This window comes from Corvus kubaryi, unplaced genomic scaffold (assembly GCF_017639235.1).
Source record: "Corvus kubaryi isolate FWS band 111438036 unplaced genomic scaffold, C.kubaryi_AGA036_p1.0 37232, whole genome shotgun sequence".
Classification (NCBI taxonomy): Eukaryota; Metazoa; Chordata; class Aves; order Passeriformes; family Corvidae; genus Corvus; species Corvus kubaryi.
Genome location: NW_024581066.1, coordinates 1,041,817 through 1,065,679, shown reverse-complemented (window position 1 = coordinate 1,065,679; position 23,863 = coordinate 1,041,817). Strand labels below are relative to the sequence as shown.

General features: G+C 35.0%; 1 protein-coding gene across 6 annotated transcripts in view; it reads right to left on the bottom strand.

Moving 5' to 3' along the window:
- The window catches only part of KIF6 (kinesin family member 6), a 157,933-nt gene that overhangs the window by 108,720 nt on the left and 25,350 nt on the right, over positions 1–23,863 (bottom strand). For all 6 annotated transcript variants that reach the window (XM_042022929.1, XM_042022924.1, XM_042022925.1 and 3 more), the window contains 4 exons: positions 19,723–19,852; positions 11,326–11,532; positions 6,946–7,089; positions 2,661–2,747 (listed from right to left, as the gene is read on the bottom strand). In XM_042022929.1, the coding sequence (XP_041878863.1) occupies positions 2,661–2,747; positions 6,946–7,089; positions 11,326–11,532; positions 19,723–19,852 (568 nt within the window). The remainder of the gene's footprint in view (positions 1–2,660; positions 2,748–6,945; positions 7,090–11,325; positions 11,533–19,722; positions 19,853–23,863) is intronic.

Below are 23,863 nucleotides of genomic sequence, written 5' to 3'. Positions count from 1 at the left end.
AATTTTTAAATTCTAGGAAGTAATTTTTGGAAACTGTTCCTTGAGAATAAATGTCTGTATAAAACCAAATTTTACTAATCATTAACCTCTCAAAGCCAAATTCTACAAAGCAGGGCAATATGCAAATCCGTAAGTCTACAACACGAATGAGAGGGCTCTTGGATACTTTACGGTTCGTCATTTAATGAAGCCTCCCTTTGTATGGCCCTTTATATGATATTTTTAGATGGATATGCATACACTAATTCCATGGGCAAAAGAAGTTTCCAAGAGAGGAATGTTTTCAAGAAAAAATTAATCACTCTTGATTGCATGCACTTTCCAGAAATGAGATTGTTGAAACTGATGACACATATTTTCACCAGATGTTAAAACTCTTTCAAACATTTCTATTTCTTTTAATGAGTAAATTTAATAATAACTTCCTAAATTTTGAATTAGCATTTTTACTTTAAAAATCACAATATTCTAAACATGCATATGATTATTTCTTTTAAATCTAAACCTACAGTTGATATATTTTTTACAATAAAGATTGAAAGTCTAGCATAGTATTTTATTTAATAATCTATCAAAGTGATGACTGTTAATTAGAGAAGTTGCAAGAACACTTAGAAAAATTTGCAAGGCCAAACATTTTACCCTGATTTTAGATTGCCCCATTTTGCTGCCACATTCTGATGTAGTTTGTGCCAGTTACTGAGTCAAGAAAATAGAATTTGGGGCTGGAGTGTAAAATGGTAGACAGCTGAATGACAGTAGCCTCTGTGTTCAATGTTCAAATTTGTTAGCATGACTAACTTCAATCTGACAACAGCAGAAATACCAATTTCAGGATATGGATAAAAGATTCATTTTCAAATATTATTAAAACAAACAAAAATCTACAGAAACAAAATTTCTATTTTTACATGAATGCCAGAAGAGATGAGGTTTAATTCAAGACTTTGATTTTCAGTTTAAACTATGTTCTTTGACCATGAGTGAGAGAGATTCAAAGAGGAGTCACTTAAAAGTACAACAGGTACAAATTCATCTTCTTAGTAAGGTAAAAAGTCAGGAAGTCTCCATCATGAAGACTAAAGTTTACGCAACAATCAGACTTAACTCAGATCCACCAAGAGGTATTGTGAACTCCCTTAATAAACCATGTGTTCAGCTCACAGATGATAGATACTGCCAATAAATTGTGTTCGATTTTTATGAAAAAAATCTTAAATCAAGCACTTTACCGAATAGTAAGGTTGCACCCTGGGAATATATTTAAGATGGGCAATGAGCACAGGGCCGTATAAACTCAAGGTACCTGTGTTCCCCTGCCTTTTCCACAAGAGGGGATAGTTTTCTAACTCTCACGAGTCCACTTTTGCTTTACTTGCTAAATGATCCTGCAGAGTGAGACATACCAAACTCATGGAGTATAGGTCCACAGGATGTAGTAAATGTTCAGGAGCCTGCATGTGTTTTACCTCTATCAAAGGTTTCTGTGGCCATGGAAGAAATGTCTTGCATTATTTGCTACTAGACAGTCTATGTAGAGAAGAAAAAAAGAACAGACAGATAGAAATGAAGAAGTTGTTCAACGCCTATTGGGTTTATTTTCTGGGTTGTTTTTATTTATTTTTTTTTTAAATCTGTGATGTTCTTGCTTTTAGAAATAGATTGGAAAGAAAAATAAAATAAATAATAATAAAGAAGAAAACCGTCTGAAAACCTGACAAGGATCTTCTATTCCCTTTGAGCTTCAAGGACAAGAGACAATGAAAAATAAAAGCACAATCATTAACAGTAACTGAAATATGCTAATTACTATCAAGTAACAATGAATGAAATCATTAGCTACATAATCCCTGAGGTTTAGAGAACAAATGCTTCTGATGTTATATAATCTAGCATTCTGCAGGTTCTGGAAATCCTATTTCCATCTCCTTTGCTTGTCTTCCTTTTTTCCCTAACTGTAACTACACGGAGTTCTTTCTTCCTAGCTAAAATGTCCCTCGAGTCATTCTCAAGGAAGGACTCGGGATGGGTATGTTTCTTAGCTTTTTAATACACAAATTGTTTCAGTGCAGCCGTGTGCCTTCATCAAGTGACTAGCAATCTTAGTACATTTTAAAGAGTTTTAGAACCATCCAATTATCTGTGGGAATTATTTAGAAACTATCACTGAAACAAAACAACTCTGGCTTCTCCTCTCACACCATCTCCAGCTCCGCCCCTTCACACCGCCCTAAGCTCTGCCTCTCATGCCACCCACCACCTTGAGCCGAGGGTTAGGGTTAGGGTCTGGGTTTGGTTAGGGTTAGAGTTAGGGTTTGGTTAGGGTTGGTGTTAGGGTTAGGGTTTGGTTAGGGTTAGAGTTGGTGTTTGGGTTAGGGTTGGCCTACGGTTAAGGTTAGGTTTGGCTTAGGGGTTAGGGTTTCTCAGCTTTAAGAGCTTAGAAAGCCTTTAGAGATTTATAAAGATCCACCTAATAACAATTATCCAAAACAAAAACCATAAAGGGGCAGTTATTTTATAGAAATAAAGGTGGAGCTTGCATCTGAAAACAGTTTCACTGGATGTTGCAGTATAACATCCTCAACATCAATTTGACTGCTATTGTTTAATAAGACTTAAAGCAAGCAATCTCCTTCCCTCTGTCCCCAGACAACTCTCACCAATGTGGGGTCAATTTCTTCATTAAGAACTGCTTCATTCTTAATAAGAGCAACTCGCTGTGCAAATCTGCAGGTTGATATAGATTCCTGGAAGAAAAAAAAAAAAAAGAGAGAAAGGAGAGAATTCCAATTACCTTTGCACTAGGTAAGTAGACCAGACTGCTAATGAAGTCATTAAACTACTTTTCTGGTTTTTGACAATCTTACAGAAATAATCTATCATTTCATATTCCAAAATAATAATATTCAAGGGAAATAAGGTTAGCATATTCATGACAGGGGCATACAAAACTGTTAAATCATAGTACATATTTTATTGACCCAGTTTATCTCCTGACCAACTGTGTTTCAGGTAAGTCTGCAGCTGGAACTGTAGGATAACAAAGCCATGCTAATTAGAAGGTAATAACTTTTGAATGATGAGAAAAAGAGAAAACTAAGTAAAAGTTTTTCTTTTTTTTTTTGTAAAAAAGGGACTAGATAATTTTATATAAAAGAAGCTGGGAAAAGAGATTAAGGGAAGATGAGTGGAAGTCCATGACCACTGAGAAACAAGCCAGGAGACTTGGAACTAGGAGGCGAACTATGATACCAGACAAAAATCTGTCACCTGAGCTAAGATGGGGAGCAGCAGGAATGGAAGGCAGAAAAAAAGAAAGATACAAGACTGAGTTGGTTGGGGAAACTCTGTGACAGCCAGTGTGTACTTCCATCTAGGTACAGAAAGAAATCAAAGATCCTTATAAGTATTGTTCCCTCATTCGCAATCAGCTGACATTTAAATGCCAGACCCTCCTAAAAAACTTACATATTTAATGAAAAAAAACCCAGCAACTGTCTACAGTTAGGTCAAATAATAAAACACAGAATATTAGGCAGTAGTCTTAGAAATTCAAATGATGTTTGAGAAACTGTATGATAAAATTTTATGAGATGTGGCAGCCTGCATCTAAAAGAGAATTTATACATAGCCCCTAAATTAATTCACTACTGTTACAAAATTTATTTTCATAATCAAAGTAATTCTGTAGTTTTCAGTCCTCCAATGTAAGAAAATACCAGTTTAAATGTTATGTTCATACACTTCTTTTTCCACATGACTTCTGTCTCTTTAAGTGCATGGAGGTTCAGTATCTGAATAAGGGAAGATATTTCTTGCTAAAGATAGAATATATACACAGAGGATCAAAGGAAAGGAAGACCTTACAGTTAAGAGAGTTGCACACAGTATTAGTTGGGCTCTATGTCTGCCTCTGCTGCTCCTGTGCAATGACGATCAGCCAATGTGATTTTAATTAGGTTCTATACATATAGCAAATACAGTTATATGTACAGTACACATACTGCATTTCCACTAGATCTCTTTGCCTTATTTAGTGTGCAGCATATGTTAAATTAATGAGTAGCTAATCAATCCAGTTCTCACTGTTCAATATGTTAGCTTACAATTTGTTTATTCTATGCCATCAAAATGGTAATCAAGTCAGACATCTAATTTCCTAATCATTTTTCTACCATGCTTATCATCACAGCACCTCAGGACTTTATAAGAATTAATCGATTAATACTCTTTGCTGCAAGTGTGTGGAATGATTATACTTAACAGAATGGAAACTGAAGTCAAAAGTACCAAAAAAATTATATTCATTTATTGTCATTCTATGACCTGCTGTTCAAAACAGCTTCCATTCCGCTTCAGTTACAGCTATATTAACCTATCTACAATACAGAATCAACATCTTCATCCAAGCACTCCACAAAACTAGCAAAAAAAATGTGATGTAGTGATCCAAGAAATTCTGTACAAACTCATTGGTAGAAGTAGGAATATAATCTAGTTCTCTAGGATAATCATCTATTTGTCTTCTTCATAGGAGTGCCCTTTCTTACTCTGAATTCTCTGCTTCGTTACAAGAAACAACACTAGGTCCCTAAGCAAGTGGCTTTTATTATACAACTTCAATTCATACTGGAGGTAGCTCTGTCTTGTGCATTGTTTGTGAATGAAATGTATAACCAATGGAAAAAACAAACCAACATGCAAATCTAACATAACTATGAATAATGACTCATGCAGCTATCCGGATTCTGGCATTTCTAATGATTAGTAATTGATTTATCATCCATTTATTTTACTCGGACATATTAGCTTATCATCCATCTATATTATTAGGATATATCAGATTTTGGGGAGCAAGAAAGGTATTTTGTTTTTTTCTAATTTTTGGGAGGACCGAAGAATAAGGTCTGTTGTGTAGATTGTGTACGTTAAAGCAAGAACATGAAAACTGTCAATAGCTTATTCTGGATAATTGCTTGGTCTAAATATTTCCAAAATAATATCTAGAACACAATGTGAGATACACACACCTGAGAATTGATATATGAAAGGGTTCTGATCTCACGGAGCTTAAAATAAAATTAACTAATGTACCCAGCCACATTTGTTACCAGACAATATGCTTGCATAATTACATGTTTGCAAGTCTAAACAATATGTTTTCATTTAACAGCAAAGTCCAGTTTCCTAAAGAAAAAATCTGTAACTAGATGAAGTATGGTTTGAGTATAATGCTTTCCACTGTATTTCAGAAAACAGTCTTAGATTAAATAGTTTTTCTTTTCTTGTTTATTCATATTAGAATGCTTTAATCTTAAGAAAATCAGGAAATAAATAGATTATAAATGGCTTTGAGCAGTGTTCTATGTATTCACATTGGTACATATTTTAGAATAAAATAGATGAAACTATTTCACTTGGAAGGGACCTACAATGATCAGCAAGTCCAACTGCCTGACGAAGTTAAAGCACATTGTTAGGGGCATTGTCCAAACACCTCTTAAACACTGACAGGCTTGGGGCATCAACCACCTCTCCAGCCTGATCCAGTGTTTGACCATCCTCTCAAAGAAATGCTTCCTAATGTCCAGCCTGAACCTCACCTGGTGCAGCTTTGAACTATTCCCATACATTCCATCACTGGATACCAGGGAGAAGAACTCAACATCTCCCTCTCTACTTTCCCCCAGGGAGAAGTAGAGAACAATGAGATCACCCTCAGCCTTCTTTGCTCCAAACTAGACAAACCCAAATTCCTCAGCTGCTCCTCACTGGACATTTTTTCCAGCCTTTCACCAGCTTTGTTTTCCTCCTCTGGCTGCACTCAAGGACGTTCACATCCTTCTCAACCTGTGAGGCCCAGAAATGCACAGTCAAAAAAGAACTGCACACTCACACAAAAGAGGTGATTATCCTGCTGTTTGCCATGCTCAAGGCCAGAATGGCAAACAGCAGGATAATCACCTCTTTTGATCTGGTTGTGCTGTGTTTGAATACCCCAGGATGTGGTGCCCTATTGGCTGCCAGGGCTCACTGCTCATCTGACCAGCACCCCTGGATCCATTTCTGCAGGACTACTTTCCAGCCACTCGTCTCCCAAATGATGCTCGTGTTGGGCAGTACTCCACTGTAAGTGCAGAACCCTTGTTAAATTTCATTTCAATAATCATAGCCTAATGCTCCGATCTATCTGAAAACCTCTGCAAGGCCTCCTGTCCCTCAAGAGAGTGAACACCACCTCCAAGTTTGGTATCATTGGCAAACTTGCTAATTCAACTCATGGATGAATGCATGGAACAGAACTGGCCCTAGAACTGAACCCTGAGGAACATCACTGCAGACCAGTCTCCAGCCAGATGTAGCCCCATTCACTACAACCCTTTGATAAAAACTACAGACCTGTTTGTAAACAAAAAGAAGAAAACATCACTACATATAATTCCAGTGCAGGAAACTGGTAAAAGGACACAAAAGTATTTGAAAAATTTCCATAAATCCCAAACTACTCCACCCAATTCCCTTTCTCTCCTAGTGAACTCTCCATTTGTCTACCATACTCTATGAAATCTTGACTCCAAAGAAGTCTAACAGAAGTTCTGCCAAGGTTTTCAGTGGAAATGCACTTCTATAACTCAAACATTTATTCATCAGGAAATCAGTAAATTGAAAAAAGGAGTAGTTCATTACTAGGTGCAAATAATTTCCCAACTGCTACTTGACTTGAGATTACTTAGAGAAAAGCATTATTTCCTAAAGGATTTGTCTATATCCTACAGCAATTTCCACTGATAAAATTATCTTCTGGAAATAAAATTAAAATGTTCTTTTAAAAAGATAAGAATAAAAGCTTACACACTAGAATTGTAATCTATACTAAAAATCAAAAGAGCAGTATCTATAGAGAAGGGACAAGATTTTTGTTCAAGATAGAGAGAAATGGCATACATCTATATTTCTTTTGTCCATAGCAAGTGTTGCTATCATGGTAGTCATGCAGTTTCCTCCTAGGCTGTCTCTCAGCACTGAGGTCATCATAGAGTTTCGGTAAGGAATGTGGGACCGGTTTTTCTCTGCAAGGGCAATTATTACCTGAAACAACAGCAAAAAAAAAAGACTTTTACATTTATATGTCTATTAATGGTTGACACACAAACAGAAAAACCAATCTGCTCAGGAACTTCTGACACAACAAAACTATGCTTATGCACCCAGTTAGCTGTAAACCCACTGGCTTTATTGAAAGAATTCCAAGTTAAATTTCAGCATTTTTATATGTCTTTGTAGGAGCTGGACCTGAAAGACCAAATACATTAAATTTTATCATATCCTAACCTTATAGTCTCTCAGCAACATGGAAACTGAACACGATAAACTCAAACCCACAGGTTTTCCTAAGATGGAGGAACTCACTGAAAATCTTCCTCATAATTTTTTCTGCCATAACAATAAAATATGGACAGTATTAAAGTAAAAACTTCCTCAATATTTGCTAAAGCATGCTTTAAAAATTACACATTCTTGAAACACATGCTTCTTAGATAGGCCAATACATTTATTTCTGAGAAAATGTCTTGGAAAGCAAAGCACAAATAAAAGGGTGCATGATTACAATGTACTGCTGGAAAGAAATGACTCAGTTTAGAATATATATGCCTTGGCCAAAAAGGAAATTGTACACCTACTATTCTCAGTTTCCCTCCTCAGCTGTTTACATTATGGGATCTAATTATTATTAAATAAAAAGCTAGATTATCCCATGATGTCCTGTGATATAAAAGATTTGAACTCTTATGTGGCCAAGTACTGTACTGAAATACTGTAGCTATACATGTGCTAGCTCTCCTAAATGATTAGGAGTTGGTTTTTCTTTAATAAACATTACATACCAGTGTATATTTTGTTCATACTACATTTACAAAAATTGCTATTTTAGAAAATTTAGTAGCAACTTTTTTGTGGCATTAGTTTCTCTTAATGGTCTTCAGAAAGTTAAAAGTTAAAACTATAAATCTTACACTGGCAGCCCTGAGAGACACAATACTTGTAGTTCTAAACTTAATAATATCACTAAAGCAGAAATTTTCATTTTGAGTGGGTCAAACAAACCACTTTAAGGCCTAGTTGCTGTCAGAACTCTTGGCACTTTTGGTAAAGTTGCATCCTATACGAAACATAATTGTGTAGAGCAAGTACATTCACTCTCAACTCCACTGACACATGTGGAAACACTGGTAAGCATAAAGGAAAGCGCAAGACTCACAAGTGGTTCTGACATGATCTGAAGTGCACCCAGGAGTCCCTGTTTCTATACACATCCTTTGTGCAAGGAACAGATTTGCACCAGTACCTCATGTCATCAGGCAGCCAAAACATGCTCTCAGAGAATCCTCAAGAGATGGGGATTTTGGGGTGCATCACTTGCAGAAACAGAGCTGTCAGGTACACCTATATCTTGCTGCTTAGTGTATCACATGCTCTGAAGCCATATGCCTGCTTCAGAGGTCGTCTTTTATGTTTCTCATCCCACTTCCCATTTCTAGTAGAGTTTAGAAGCTTAAGCTCTGGTCCTTACAGAGAAAACCAACCAACCAACCAACCAACCAACCAACCAACTCCCCCCAAAACCAAAAAAAACCAAACCCTTTTTGGTAAATATGGGCAGCAACCATTCAGTAATGGATCAAGTCTGTCAACATTCCCTAAATGGAACACATGTTAAATGACAGTAAACAAACATATTCATTAAAGCAGTGAGAACATTGTACTCTGTTATTTTGGGGAAATAATTCCATTATAGTGTCAAATCACAAGGCAGTTTAACTGTTAATTTGTGACTCTAAATTTGGTCCAGGATCCGCTATGTTTGTATCATAAGGGAATATCTACATATGCACAGCTACATTGCAGTTGTAATTCCAGAACATGCTACTACATCTCTCAGACAAATAAAGCTACCTAGATATGGTAGTAGGGACTTCTAAGTTCCTGCTGTCATTTTAGATCAGCTGCATGAAACCATCCTCATTTTTCTCTAGACATAGAGGCCGCTTGGAATAAAAGTGTAGTGGATTTATTTGGAGAGCTTTTTAACACACTGCGGATATTTAACAAGTAGACCAAGTGTGCTAACACAGAACTGTGTTCCCATTATCATCTTGACACAAATCATTTTTCGTGACTATTTTACTGTGAAAAGTATTTCAAAATGACATAAATCAACACTAGACCACCAGTAGATAACTAAATAGCTGAGAATTTAAATAAGCTGATTTTGAGGGATTTGTGCACTTTAATGTTAGTCACTGCAAGGTCAGGATTGAATGGTTCAATTCCCACTGAATAAAAAGATATTTTTATTGTCTTTGGTGGTCTTTTATTCAATATTATAAAACATTTCTATTGATATACAATCCCAGACAGAATCCAAAAGGGTTATTTCCAACTGTATTTCTCTAAAATAGGAATTAAAGCTTGCATGACAAAATATTTTTCCCTTCTAAATACAAAGAAAAAAATCATACAATAAATAAGAAGGGATCCTGAGTATAATTTCTAGATTCTGAAGATGTCAATTTTAGAGTCACTGATCCTTGTCACTCCCCTTGAGTACAACTCAAATACAGACATTTTTCTTCAAGGTAAAATTTAAACAAATAAGGGGTATGAAAAAAATTCAATGTGATAGTAAATGACTGACTGCCACCTGCTGTACCTCAGCTTCTTCTTTTGACACATGAAATATCTCTGATCATAAATTAAATGAAATCCAAGAGATCAGTCTTTGTTAACAGAAGAACACCACAAAAATGAAAAATATTCTTCCCAGCAAGTAGAACAGTTATATTTCCTAATCAGAATTCTAAAGAATTTTCATATACACACACCCACAAAATTTTCAGGTTTAATGAATTCCTCAACTGTATATTTTACTAAATAGCACATATACTGTAATGTAAATTAAAAAGCACAGATTTTAATTTTAGAGTTAAGCCTTTTTTCTTCTCCCTAACCCCCTTATTTTTTCCCTAAATGACAACCTCACAGACATGCTATATTTGTACATAAAAATTTTTAAAGAAGCCTTAGGAAAAAAAGCTGTATCCTCCATCAGAATCCCCGAAGAAATTAATTTCTAGGAACAGGAACAGTGTTTGCTGTACTGTGAAAAAAACATTATATATTCAGTCTCAGGAAGAAATTAATTTCTCTTACAGGTGTGAGGTCTGAAAGGGACATTTGAAAATCTTCAGTGATTCCAACTTAATAGCACAGCATTCACGAAAGAGGTTTAATTCATTGCCAAGTGTTTCTTACCTTAACTTGGTAAGCATCATAAACATCAAACATATAAAACATCATGGTCGATAAGAGAGAGATATATATTAAAGCCATAATAATATTTTTAAAAATATAACACTAAAATAATTAATTTTACTAAATGAATCAATAATTATCTAATTATTTTAAAACACATATGAATAATAATAATTAACCAAATCCTTCTACTGGAAATCTTTATCTCCAAAGTTTCCATTCACTGCTGCTGTCTTAAGTAACTTTTTTTTTAAATAAATAAGATTAGTAATCTAAGTAAGGAGTAATCTATTTTCTCAATATTTGCCTTTTCCAAAGAGGAAAAATAAGAAGCAACAGTGAAAGGAGGTTAGGAATTTTAGTATACCTTAAATAAAGAGGCTAAATCTTTTAGTAACAACAGCTGAATGACAAAGATTTCTGGACATTTATTATTATTATTATTTTTACTATTATTATTACTATTATTTCTATGAGTTCTATTGGTATAAATCCAATTATGGTTGTCACTCCATAAATACATTACCAAAGATAACTTCTGTCTCAAAAAGATCAAATATTTGAATTGGTAGAGGAATAAAACAACACATGACAGAGAGCCTAACTATTTACCGTATTACAATGCTTGAACCAAATAAAACCCAAATGCTTTCATTTTAGTGATACATCCTGATCCCAGCTGTGGAAGGGGAAGAAGATAACAAAGAACGTTTTTAGGAGAAATATAGCTGAAGTCTTGTAAATATCTTTAGTATTCCAAAGAAAACAAGAACACTATTTTGGAAATACTACCCTGTATATCAACTATAACTTTACTGCTTAATTATTAAGTTTTCCCTAAATTAAAATATTTTATTTTAAAGGAAGACCTATCAAGTCAATAATTAAAAAAACCCTGTGAAATATATCCTAAGACTAAGTGAATATTGGAATCCAGTTTCCCACAACATTGCACGTTGTTAATCAGGAATGTAGTAAAGGAAGAAATCTTTTACTCTATTTCAATTTTACCTGCTCCAAATAATGTAATGAGAGGTTGATATATTTGGCTTCTGTCAGTAAGTGACCTCCAATTCCAGTCTTTGCAACACGTTCTGAACCAGCAAGGTCCACTAAATGCAACTTGGAGTGTCGGATAGTTGCAGATCCAGGTTCCTTGCTGGAGATGTGAATAGTGAAAATGCAGTGAGATCGGCTTGAGGCTTGATTCATTGGTGTCTACAATGATAAGAAGAAAAAGAACTCTCACTGTTTAGTGGATAAATAAAATTAGCTTTTTATAGCTCAATAATCTGGCAACTGAAATCATCTATCCAATTTTTTATCTATTGGACATGTAATAAATACGCAAAAAACCCCCAAAAGGATTTCACCTGCCATTCACATTCTGGAAAAATATTTGGATAACTTTAATCTGGACAAATTGTACTGCAAGCAATCAAGGTTGTTCCAAAATACTGTAACATTGAGGACAGCAGCAAAGCAAGTGGCCTTACTATGTGAGGAATACTGGAAAAGGGCACCTTGACTGGAGGGAAAGTTACTAACTCCTGATCCCCGAGAAGTTATTAATTTCCCCATTGGTGCACCAATTCTTCCTTGTTTTTTCCTGATAGGTAGATACCAGTGTAACTAGGACTAGGACTTCCTATAAGGCTTTAAACTTTTCCATTTTTACTTTTATTAAAAAATTTTACTTGGCAAAATCAGTACCATATTTTTAGGTGGCATGACAGAGTTTTCATAAAATGTTTGGCTTTAAATATTTATTTTTTGGGAATAACTACAGCCACACTTCCTTAACACATGGATATTCTTCGTCAGCTTTTAGAAATGCTCAGTCTTAGCATTATTTCAGAGGTTTTCTCAATGTATTTAAAATGTGGAACTGAAAATTTTAAACAGCTCTCAGTTATTTAACTTTAGATTTCAAATGACCATATGCCATCACACATGCATTTTTCTTAAAAAACATACAAAATATCTTTCAGCATCTAAAGCACCTTTTGTTTAGTTGCATCAAGGTATTGTTAGAAACTTAAATCAAAAATAATTCCTCATTACCCTCATTTCATAAATAGCTAAAGCTTTAGATTATATATGGAGATTAAAGGTTTAGCATAGAGATAGTATTTTTATTCATAAACTGTAACAAGTATGACTACATTGTTTTCATGACATAAACGCTTGACTGCAGAAATATAGACTAGTAAAATCATAAGTCAATATTATTGAGTTAGCAACTAAATCTATATTTATTTGTAGCTGCTGAAAAAAAAGTAATTTAAAAATCCTGGTTACACTGTTTACATTAATCTCTTGGCTCTACTTCATTCCTCTGTTATTCTGGAGTAACTTTTAATGTAGGCATATCCTGTGATTCAGCCCAGCTATACCAAGATACTGCTTTTTTTCACACAGTCTGCTTTAGCATGCAACACTGTAGATGGTAAAATGGCCTGCCTATTGCAAGTATTGAAGATGTTGTCTTATTAATCCAGAAAGGACAGCTCTTAACACAAAGACTGCAAGGTGAATGGTCCTTTAACAGGAATAATATGGACAGCTATACCACTTGGTTCAATTGTCTCCATTTCAGCTTCCTTTTTTTTTTTTTTTTCCAGCCTTAATAGTGCCAGCACAATGAAATTGGTTTTGGGAACTGATCCAGCTCAAAAAAAAAAAAAGACTGCAAACCATAGATATTTAACCTGGATCAGTTTCTTGATTCAGCCACAGCACAGCTGTAGAAAACAGTTGTGATAGAATACAGAAAACGGCAGCATACAGCAGGAGAACAAGTAGGTAGTGTGCAGGAATAGCATACACTTGTATGGTGGTGAAAATTCTGTAAGGAAATTTCAGCCCTAGCACTATTTTCTTTTGGGCTGCTTTACCTAATAAAGGCAAGCTCAGAGGGAGAGGGAAAAGAATTTTGATTATTATTTTATACAGATGAAGAATTTTATAATTCATGATCCTGTGAAATGAGCATCAGAGTGCAGTCACATGCTATGCTGTCCTCAGAGGTGAGGCTGGGCAAATGAAGGGGAAGTGATTTGTAGTGCTGGAATGAAAATAAACAGGCTGAGGGAAAGGTGTCAAGCAAGAAAATACTCCGAAACTTACTTAAAATGCAGTTACACTAAGGAAAAGTTATATGCTGTGAAAATGTACTTTATTCAGCAATTCTGATTCCATGAATAATCAGAGCCAACTTCACTTATTTTACTAGGACAGCTATGATTGTATTATTTGCAGCTCTGTGAAGCAGGACTGGATATTTTATTTCTTCCAGCTCAAAATCCACAACAGAATTCATTTTAAGGACATTCTCCTTGACAGAACTGATATTAAGGGATATTTTGCACTACAGACATGGCATCAGTCACACTATACTGCAGACAAGTCTAAGCCAGATCAAATATCAGTCAGGTCCAGCGGTGGAAGCACAAAGCAAACATTGCTATGAAAGAAGCTGAAGAAATCATCATACTTCTGAATAAGCATTCTTACGCAAACTTCAGTTTCACACTGCAGCAAAACCTCATGTATTTAAAAATGTGCTTTTAGTCAGACCCATTTAATGCCAACAGAGGCAAAAAAAAAAATTCAGATCATGAAAGAAAATAATTTCAGGGCTCTGAGTTCCAAAAGCACAGGGCAATATTTGCTCTAGGCTTTTACTGTCTATTGCAATACACCAGCCACGACCTTATTTTGTGTGTTCCAAGTAGATTTGGCTGGACTAGTCATTAGAAATTCCATTGCTTTTCTCTCCACAGTTTCTTTTACTCATGTAAATGAAAAAATGAATGTAGGTGATCTGGAAGTCGTTGGCTAGAATCCCAAACTGATATTTCTGTGAAGTCCTTCTTCAGAGTAGAACCATGGTTTAATCAAGATGCCAAGACTCCCTTTTCCAGTATGATTCTCTCTCTGCTTTGCAGTTCCCATATATAGGAAGCTCTGCTAGAACTCTTGCAGAAAGCATAAAGCAATAAAAATTTAAACTGTTAAATGGGATGCAATAATGAATGTTAATTGCATAATCCCCCCATACTTTTCTACTTTTACCACACAAGTAGATGCAAAGCACACAACAGAAATGATGACTTGTTGGCATCTCCAGTCCAAAAACAAGCCCTTTTTCTGTTTGGTTATTGCTTATCTTACATATGCAGCTTCTGAGTATCACCATTCATCTGCTTAGAGAGTTTGAAAACAGAAACAAAATTTTCTGGACAGTGTCTCAGAGACTACTAAAATGCTCCTTTAGTGGTTTTCGGAGTTCATTTTGGCTTTGTTAGCAGTATTCAAACCATATGTATATGAAATCATCCTCACACTAATTTGATGTGATGAAGAAAAAAAGAGAAAGAGGGGAGTGGCCTGGTTCTCACAGATGGTTGCTATTGTGAGAGTTATATATAGAACAACTGATGAGCTGCAGTTACTTACAAAGAAATAATTTTTTCCAGGAATTCTGTGACATCATGAACCACATAAGCAGACTTTAGATGCTTTGTAATATCATGGGAACACTACAAAGGACTTAATGCCAGGTCATCTGTTGCTGCCCATTTGTGGCATGGTAAAGGACAAATTCAATAACATTTAGGATCATGACTTGGTAAAGCATCAGTGTTTCATTTGATCATGGAAAATATGTACAAGGTGTATTTCAAGCCATACTAGCCAGGCTTGTTTTATTCCAGGACAAAAATATACCTGTGTTTGCTGAAATTAAATAAATTGTATAGAAGCTTTGTGACTTTAACTACTACATCTATTTATACAAAGGTTAAAAGAAGGAGGCTTCTACTTGAATGAGAATCTACAGCACAGTCATACTGGAAGAAGCCTCTGAGTTGAATGTTTCTTTCAAGGAATACAAGGTCAAGAAACATCCAAAAACTTGCTGGAACCTAAGTTGTCCATCTTAATCTAATTCTTACCTATCTTAAGTCAGCAAAACACTCCAGGAATTCTTCCCTATATAGGAATTTATGTATTTCCCAAACCTTTTATTTGTTGCAGCTTCTATTATAAATGTTTTGACTAATAATAGCCAGAAATGGATGCTACTGCTCTAAACGGAGTTCTTAATAGTTGAGGACCTGAGAAAGAGAAAGCTTCTTAAATGGGACAAAGACATATGAAAAGCTGTTTGAAAATCGGCTCTGGACTAACAGAAGCTGCTACTACCTGGAAGAATAATGTGTTGATTATGGCTGCCAAAACACTCTGACAGAGAAAATACATGAAAAGAGTTCAGGACCATGGGAACAAAACAATTTTGCCAGTGATAAATGGAGTTGTTCAGGCCGTATTGCAAACCACCTCCGCCTGGCAACTTATATCGTTCCAGTGGAATCTTTTCTTCCTTGAATCAAAATATTTAGACAGCAGAAGAACAGTTTTCCTTTACGAATGAATTAGTCACTAGCCAATGCATAAAGAAAAGCTGATTCAGAGTGTTCAGAGTTTTTTGAGAGAATGTCTCAGTGAAAAGGTACAAAATTTTCTTTTAAGGAGTGTTTCTTTTTCTTCTTAAGGTTTTTTTGCTTTTGAACTTTTCAAAGAAGAGCAAGGGGGAAAAAAAGTACTGATAGTATCCAACATTGATACCAAATCAATTTTCTCCGAACTCATGCTACAATCAGAGGGATATCTGCAGGGAGATGTTCTGACAGCTACAGTCATTCCACAGTTCAGAGGGATATCTCTGTCTAATTAATATAAACTCCACCAGTCCCAACAGAAAGATGCTATAAGGAAGAGCACATAAATTGAAGGAGGTACCTGTCTTTATATCTGGTAGATGAGAAAGACCATAACATGTCTTTAGTTTACTTTCTAAATAATATGGTACAGGTGAAGGGGCTCCTCAGTTGCACTTAGGTACACTTGTCGTAATTGAAATTGAAAAACTGTTGCTATGAAAACATAAGGATCAGAATAGGTGCAATCACTTCCTGAGAGCAATACTTTATCTTTCCATATTTACTACGACTCCACAGTTAGGCCATGGTAAGTTCTAAACTCAGGTAACTTTTAAAATAATTAATATTCCCTGGTGAAGATATTATTAAACCTTATTTTATATAGTGCCTTTTATCCATATAAATCCCAAAGCATTTTAAGGATGATTCAAAGTAGTATGCATGACCAGTGATTTTTTTACCACACATGGAAATGAAAGCACCTGTACTGAAATGATGATGCCATTTGGTGCTAATATTACAATATAACAGGTCTGTTGGAGTGGAAATAAATCAGCAATTGACCAATGAAGAACCTAGGAAAGCAGAAAGTTTCAATTTCTTCTGGACAGCAGCACCATGCATTTTTGTCAAAAGTGACATTTAATCTCATATGCTCACACACTCAAATCCTATTTTTTCTATTTCACCCAATAAAAAAATCAGTCAAACACTATCAGTGACTTTCTAAATCATGAGAATACTAACATACAATAAATGCAAATAGATTTAGTTCAATTCAGAGGTCACAAGTCAGTCCCCACAACTATCCTTAAACCTTTAAGTTTAATTCTTTCTTGAAATAAACATATTTAAAATTGCCAAAAGCTTACTGATTGCCCCAAGTGTATTTCAAACATTTTAAATGACGGAACAAATTCTGTGTAGTATACACTGTATCTCAAATTTAAAAAATGGAGTGCTATAGGTATAAAACCATGCACTAAAATATTTCCTTCCTCATTAAATCAATGTACTTTTTCATTAGAGGAAAAATAAATTCTAACTCTACATTCAACTGCAGTGCTCAGATGTACTAATCCCAGAAAATGATTTTACAGTTTTGAAATTGCTGTGCATCCTTGGGAGGCTACCTTACTCTGCTGATTTAAGAGAAATACTAAAATCCCTAAGAATTCTCAAAATCACAGAGGTTTAGGCGTGTTATTTCAGAAGACAGGGGTCATATGCGATTCCCATCACAAGAACTTAGAAAAGACCTCTTCAGCTGAAGATCTATTAATAGTATACCAAAATAAAATTGTTTGAGTACACTGCCTAAATGGCCAAACACTTATTTCCACACAGGAGCTTTTTCAGATGTTGCTGCTACCAACTGCTTACATTGCAAATTAGATTTTCAAATCCTCAGCATACATATCAGATACTGAAATCATAAAGTTGTTTTAACAGATAAAAAAAATAAAAAACCAGTTCAGATTTTATAAGCTGTTGCTGCAGATTCTTATGTATTCAAATGTAACGAGAAACTGCTTTGTTGGAAAACAAACAAAAATCTACTCCTTACATTCAGCAGAGCTGCCAACAAAAGACTCAGCTTTTTTGGTTTTGATCTCTGCCTGTTTCTCTCTAGCAAAATATGAGAGAAAAAATTCCTATTTGGATTTTTACATTATGAATTGTCTGTGCACAAATGTCTTCCAACTTACCATTTACACAACTTGTAGTACACATCAAAACTAGAGGAAAGGACCAGTCCTACACTGTCTATTAAAGCAATCCTGCACAAATTAGATTGGTTTCCTTTCTTTTCCTTGTCTTGGGCTATATAGTTAGTGTGGGAAAGAAGCATTCGGTTGTAAGTGTTCCCTTAGGTTCTGACATTTAATGAATGAATGAATGTTGCCTATAAAGTACTTTTAATACTGTGATGGCTTTTTTTTAGCACAATCAGTGATGAGGGAAAAATGCAGCCCTCAAACCACAAGTTAGACTGCATTAGCATAGGCAATGCAAAAATTAAATTGTAATTCTTATTTTCTAAATAGTCACTCTTCAAAGAAGAGTTATTCAGGGTTAAAGCATTAGATTGCAATTTTAGAGGCTACAGATCCCAAATGTGATCCATGACAGTCGCCTGAGTTTTTCCACAGCCAAACTCTTCTTCATTAAAAAAGATGATTCAAGCATTTATTTTACTTTCTTTTCTATTTAGGTTCATTAATCTTGTGTGTTTTTCTTTAAAGTTTACTTAAGAGGGTTCTAATCTTCAGAGGTCAGAAAGTATTATCATAACTCAAGATTTAAAAATATGGATCTCCAGAGAAGTTATGTTTTATGCCATAAGTCCTGTTTTTTAGCTCTCTAGATTAACCCTTGTCTCCTCTATTATGCTTTGTCAAGTTCCTCTCCTTCACATGATACCAATTTTTCTATTTCAATATCATCAAGCAGTTCCTTGCCTCAATGCTCAGGTTTATGAGAAGCTCTTATGTTGATTATCTCTTGCCTTAACATATTCCCACCTCTCAAAATGTAACCATTGAAATAGTCATCCTTGAGAAAGAGAACAAACACTTTGGTTGCCTATTTATGTTTTGTAATCAAATGCTTCTTCCCCTGTGTCCAGGTGCACGTAGTCATCCAGCAGGAACACAGAACTACCTCACTATTCACATACTCTAAGTGTCTTTCTTGTTAATGATTTATGATATATCCTTTTGGAGCTACAAAGGAAGAAAACCCACAAAGTTCTAAAAGAGAGTTAACTGTATTGTAGTAAAGACACATTGATAGTGTTCACATTATACAATACACTTTTTATATTTACATTCCATATCCAAGCATGAGGGAAAAAAAGAACCTTACAGATGTCGGATACAGAAACATTCCATTTGAATTTTTCAGAATCAATAAAAACATGCTTATGTTTGAATATTGGCACATATTTATTTTGAATTTCCTTTGAACTACCATTTGGGGGTTTGATTTTTGGTGAGGATTTTTTATTTATTTGGTTGGTTTGGAGTTTTTTTGTTTGGTTTGGGGGGAAGGATTGTTTTGGTTTTTTTGTTTGTTGTTTTGTTACACATAACACCATGTGCTTATGCAATAAGCAGGAAAAAAAGAGGGGACTTATATTAAATACTTCAAAGGCAATTTAGTGCTTAATCATAGAATCATAGAATGGTTTGAGTTTGAAGGTACCTTAAAGATCATCTCATTCCAACCTCCCAACCCCATCACACTCCATGAGTAGGGACACCTTCCACTGGAACAGGTTGCTCAGGACCCCATTCTACCTGATGTTGAACACTTCCAGGGAAAAAACTTCAGTAGGAATGTTTGACAGTGCTTTGTAAGACCGTGTTTTCTTATCTTTACATGTCTGATACATGCCACATTCAAAAGTCAGTCTGTAGTTTACGAGAATTTTTGTATTCTACTTGTTTGAATTTCAGTAGGTTATGACATCAAGAACCACCAATCAGCTCCACTAGGGAAAGCTATCATCAGAGAAACAGTTATTTAATTTCACTGTGGAAATATACTCAAAAAGAGGATACTAATCTATCTCCAAGAACTTCCAAAAATATACATCTTATTTGAGAGAGTAGGAGAGAGGTTTTTGACCATTTTAACTCTGGTGGTATTAAGAAAGATTTGCAACAGCAAATCTCACCTCAGCAATCATTCTGTTGGTGTCCCCCAGGAAGAGTAGGTTTAAGGCTTCCTCTTCATTGGTTGCTTGCTGAAGAGACAAGTTTTTCAGATGAATGTTTTGATCAGAGTCTTCCATTATTGCAACTTTTCTACATGGAAAATAAAAACAACAAATGAAAACTAGAGTTTTAACGTGATATTATTTCATACTTTCATTTTGATTGCACCTAAAAGGTGAAATCTAAAACCCAAATGCAATCATAATGAAAGAACTAAAAACATAAATGATACACATTAAAGCAAGTGTTAATTTCTTTTTTTACTGTCACCTCATTTTTATTATGAAATTCCTCCATTATTATGAAACTTCACATAGAAAAGGAATATAAGAAAACTGTAAGGTTTAGAGAAAGCTTTGGGATTTTTATTTCTTGAGATATAGTAAAATCTCAAGAGAGAGGTTAGATGCATCATCACAAACAAATAATACATAGGGGTTTGTTTGCTGTTACCAAGTATAGATGATACATAAAGCATACCATAATTTTGATGTACAAATAGACATGGAATATTTCAGCATCAACACATCTGTAGTCAAGATGTTTCTAATAACTTTGCATTTATCAAGATTGTTTCTCTTTTCATTCTTCTTAAGTGGTAGTAACTACAACTGTAAATTATCCCTTTCTTAAATTAAAAGCAAGCAAACAGAATGATTTTATTTATTCCCACTGTTAGAAATATTCTTAGTTCCACTTCTATAGGACTTAAAGTTCCCAGAAAGAAATTGGATGCAAGTAGCAAGGATATGGCAAAAGGTCCAGAAGACCTGCTAAATATTACTGAAAATCCTTTTCGCTTCTTTAAATAGTCCTTTAAAATAAGAATCTTCTTCCTTTTGAAATGGTTACTGAGAATGAAACTTTATTAGCATTACTGAGTAGCCATTAGGGTCTCCTCAATTGGGACATTCTATAGTATCCAACATGGAGGCCAAGTAGTTGCCTCACTGGATTTGGAAAACTCCCAGAGAAAAGAATCTATTAAAGCGGAAGTACACTACATCTGAGGATGAATAACATGTTCTTCAGGGTGAATTACATGTTCTGATACAATTTAAAACAAGCAAATTAGAACTTTTAAAAAACTTGGAAGATGTTTTTATTTAAGCTATGCCTTTATTTTCTGTATAAATACAGATAACATTTTCTATCTATACATATACACCTATATGTGTACATAATGTATATAAATATTTTTTCATGTTCTTCAAGATAAACCACAAGAGGGAGTATGGGGCTTGAGTTTTTATCAGTAGGTAGTTCTTGCATGTTAATTACTTCAAGTTGCTTCAAAACCAGAGAGATTGGGTTTTGTTCTACTTTGCTTGCCTTTTTTTCCCCCCAAAAAGCTGACAGAATCAAATCAAGCATCAAAGCAGCATTCCCTAGTATTACTCTTAGATACTGTGGGAGTAGTTCACAGTCTGATGGCCAAAACATTCAAATGGACATACAGAAATAATTTTAACACATTGCAATACACTCAGTCTTTTCAAGAAAAATTGCATGTAAAAGTACACACAAAGCTTCTTTAGTACTCATAACAACTGCTTTTCCAAGTATGATTGCCTCCCACTGTTAGCCTTATTTTTGTGTGGTGGTGTAAGACGTTTCTAATACAATGAAAACTCAGCGTCCTCACTCAAAGCATAAACCCCAGAGCACAATTCTGCTCTTGCATGTCAAACTTTTAATAATGCCAAGTTGTATTCTGTCTGCAATTCCATCTCTATGTGCATCACACATTAAAGCCCAGAGTGGTTCTCATTACAGTATGACACTCTGACTAGTTTTAATATTTTGAAATTGCATGGTAAGCATCCTCTACCTATTTTTATAATTTAGGAAAATGATATTGTTTTATTATGCACATTTGGCATAGTGTTTAAACTTTTAAGGATCTTTTCAGTCTACTCTTTGATCAATGATTATAAAAAATTCCCAGAAAATTAAGATATTAGTTTGGATACAAAACTCTGGAGGATTATTGTATTAGACAGGAAACCGTGGGGACATCACAAAATAGCAACAGCTTCCTATACAAGGGCCTTGCAACTATTAGGAATATTTCCAAATGGAAACCTAAATTTGCAAATCTAGAGGCATCTACCAAAACTTCCTCAGAAGGGTATGTTCCAAAATGACAACAAAATTATTTATTTTACAGTGCTATAAAGTTAATGTATAATATGATAATAATTTTGATAGAGCTTTCTCTATATTAGTGAAACTTTTAAATTTCATAGCCCTAATTTGGACCTTGTAGTGGAAAAACTCTGTGAAGTCTCCAAGGCTTAGAATTGAAGAAATCTAAAATAATCTCAAAAACTTTATAAACATTTAAAAATTAGACATAATGATGCAAACAAATAACATATGAAGATACACGACTTCTATGGCAATACATGAGCAGGATATAGTGATACTACTTCATTGTGAGGAGACTACACAGCCAATAATAAATTTAGGAAAAAGATAAAAAGAGAAAAGCAGCAAGTGTGCATCTTGGAGTCAGTCCAGAAGAACAGAATGAATTAATGGATACAAATAGGTAATGTTTTGTAAAACTGCAAGGAACTTTAGGTTTTAAGAAAGAATGGTCAGGATAATCATCCTCTGTATCATCCCAAAAATATGATCTTTTAGAAGTACAACTCCCCGAATACCACAACAGAGGACAAAGTCAATACTTATTCAAGAGGTAAGGTTACAAAGTTACTCAGCTACCAGCACAACTTTCAACAGCACACAGATTTGATTTTCCATTCAAGTGGAGACCTAGAGCATAATCTCCTTATGAGACATGGCAGAACTATGAGATGAGTAAGTGCTTGTGCAGACTTGCTTGACACGTCACATTGTGATAGGAAATCCTTCCCACTGTCTCCAATGGATTCTGTTTTGAGACAGCAAAAACAAATTTGGGCTGTTCTGGATGTTATAGACGTGACTGGGAGACTGTTACATATTTAGGAGTTAATGATTCATGTAACAGTGAACGTGAGCAGGCACAGCCTGTGAGGCGCTGCACGCACAGTGCGGCATTCAGGTCTGTGCTGTGCTGCACAGATCCCTTGGCTGCAGGATAAATTCACTAAGTTCCCAGGAGAGCACATTCTAGAATGAAGCTGTTTCCTTGTAAGAAAATTACACAAATACTCAAAAGAGCAAAAGGGAGACCTTCTCTCTGTGGCCAGGAGCTGTACTGCTCTGTGCAGTGTGCCATGGGGAAGTCCATTCAAGCTCTGTTCAATGCTGCATGAATGCAGGGCACCTAGCACCTGATGGGATTTACTTGCCACCTGTATTCCTCCTCCTCTTATTCTATCTTGCCAAAGTGGTTACCCTATTAAGCCATTTGTTGTGGGGCCTTTCTTTCTGAGATCTGGAAAAAGCTGTGCACTGTCTCTCTCTCTCCCCTCACCCCACCATCCAACAAAGAATCAAAACTGAAACAATGAGATTGGTGGTTCATGTAAGAACAAAACATACAAATTCTGTTAGACTTTGCAGGCAACTTCAAGAATCTAACTCACAAGAAGATATTTGTTAAATAAGCTTTGACATTCATAAGAAAATTTGTCTTGAATTAATTTACTCATCAAATGCCTATAGAAAAGTTGCCTTAGAAAGGCTTCACTTACATTCTACTCTTTTTCAGGAAACAAATCAACATAAAATATGGATGTGAATAACCAATATATTATGTATGTGGAAGTTATTGTATACATTTAAAGTGCAATTTGCTTAAACTGTAATTTAAAAAAATCATAATCTTAGAAGAAATGGTTCAAAACTGTTTTTAGCTGTCTCCTCATTAACAAAAAGAAAAGTCTAACCTTACAAAACTTTGTATTGTCTTAATCTTTGGTATTCAGTAGTAACACACTGAATATTCTTAATTTTTAAAGAACATATTTCATATAAAAAAAGCGAACTAATACTATTATTAACCAGAGAAGTTTTAAAATACTGGTAATTCTCAGAACCCTGAAAATATAGTTCTTGAAGGTGGTGAGTTCCCACATTACATAGTTGGTACAGCCATTCAAAGGGGCTGACTGTTGAGACTGGAGAGGAGCATCAGGTTTATTTGCA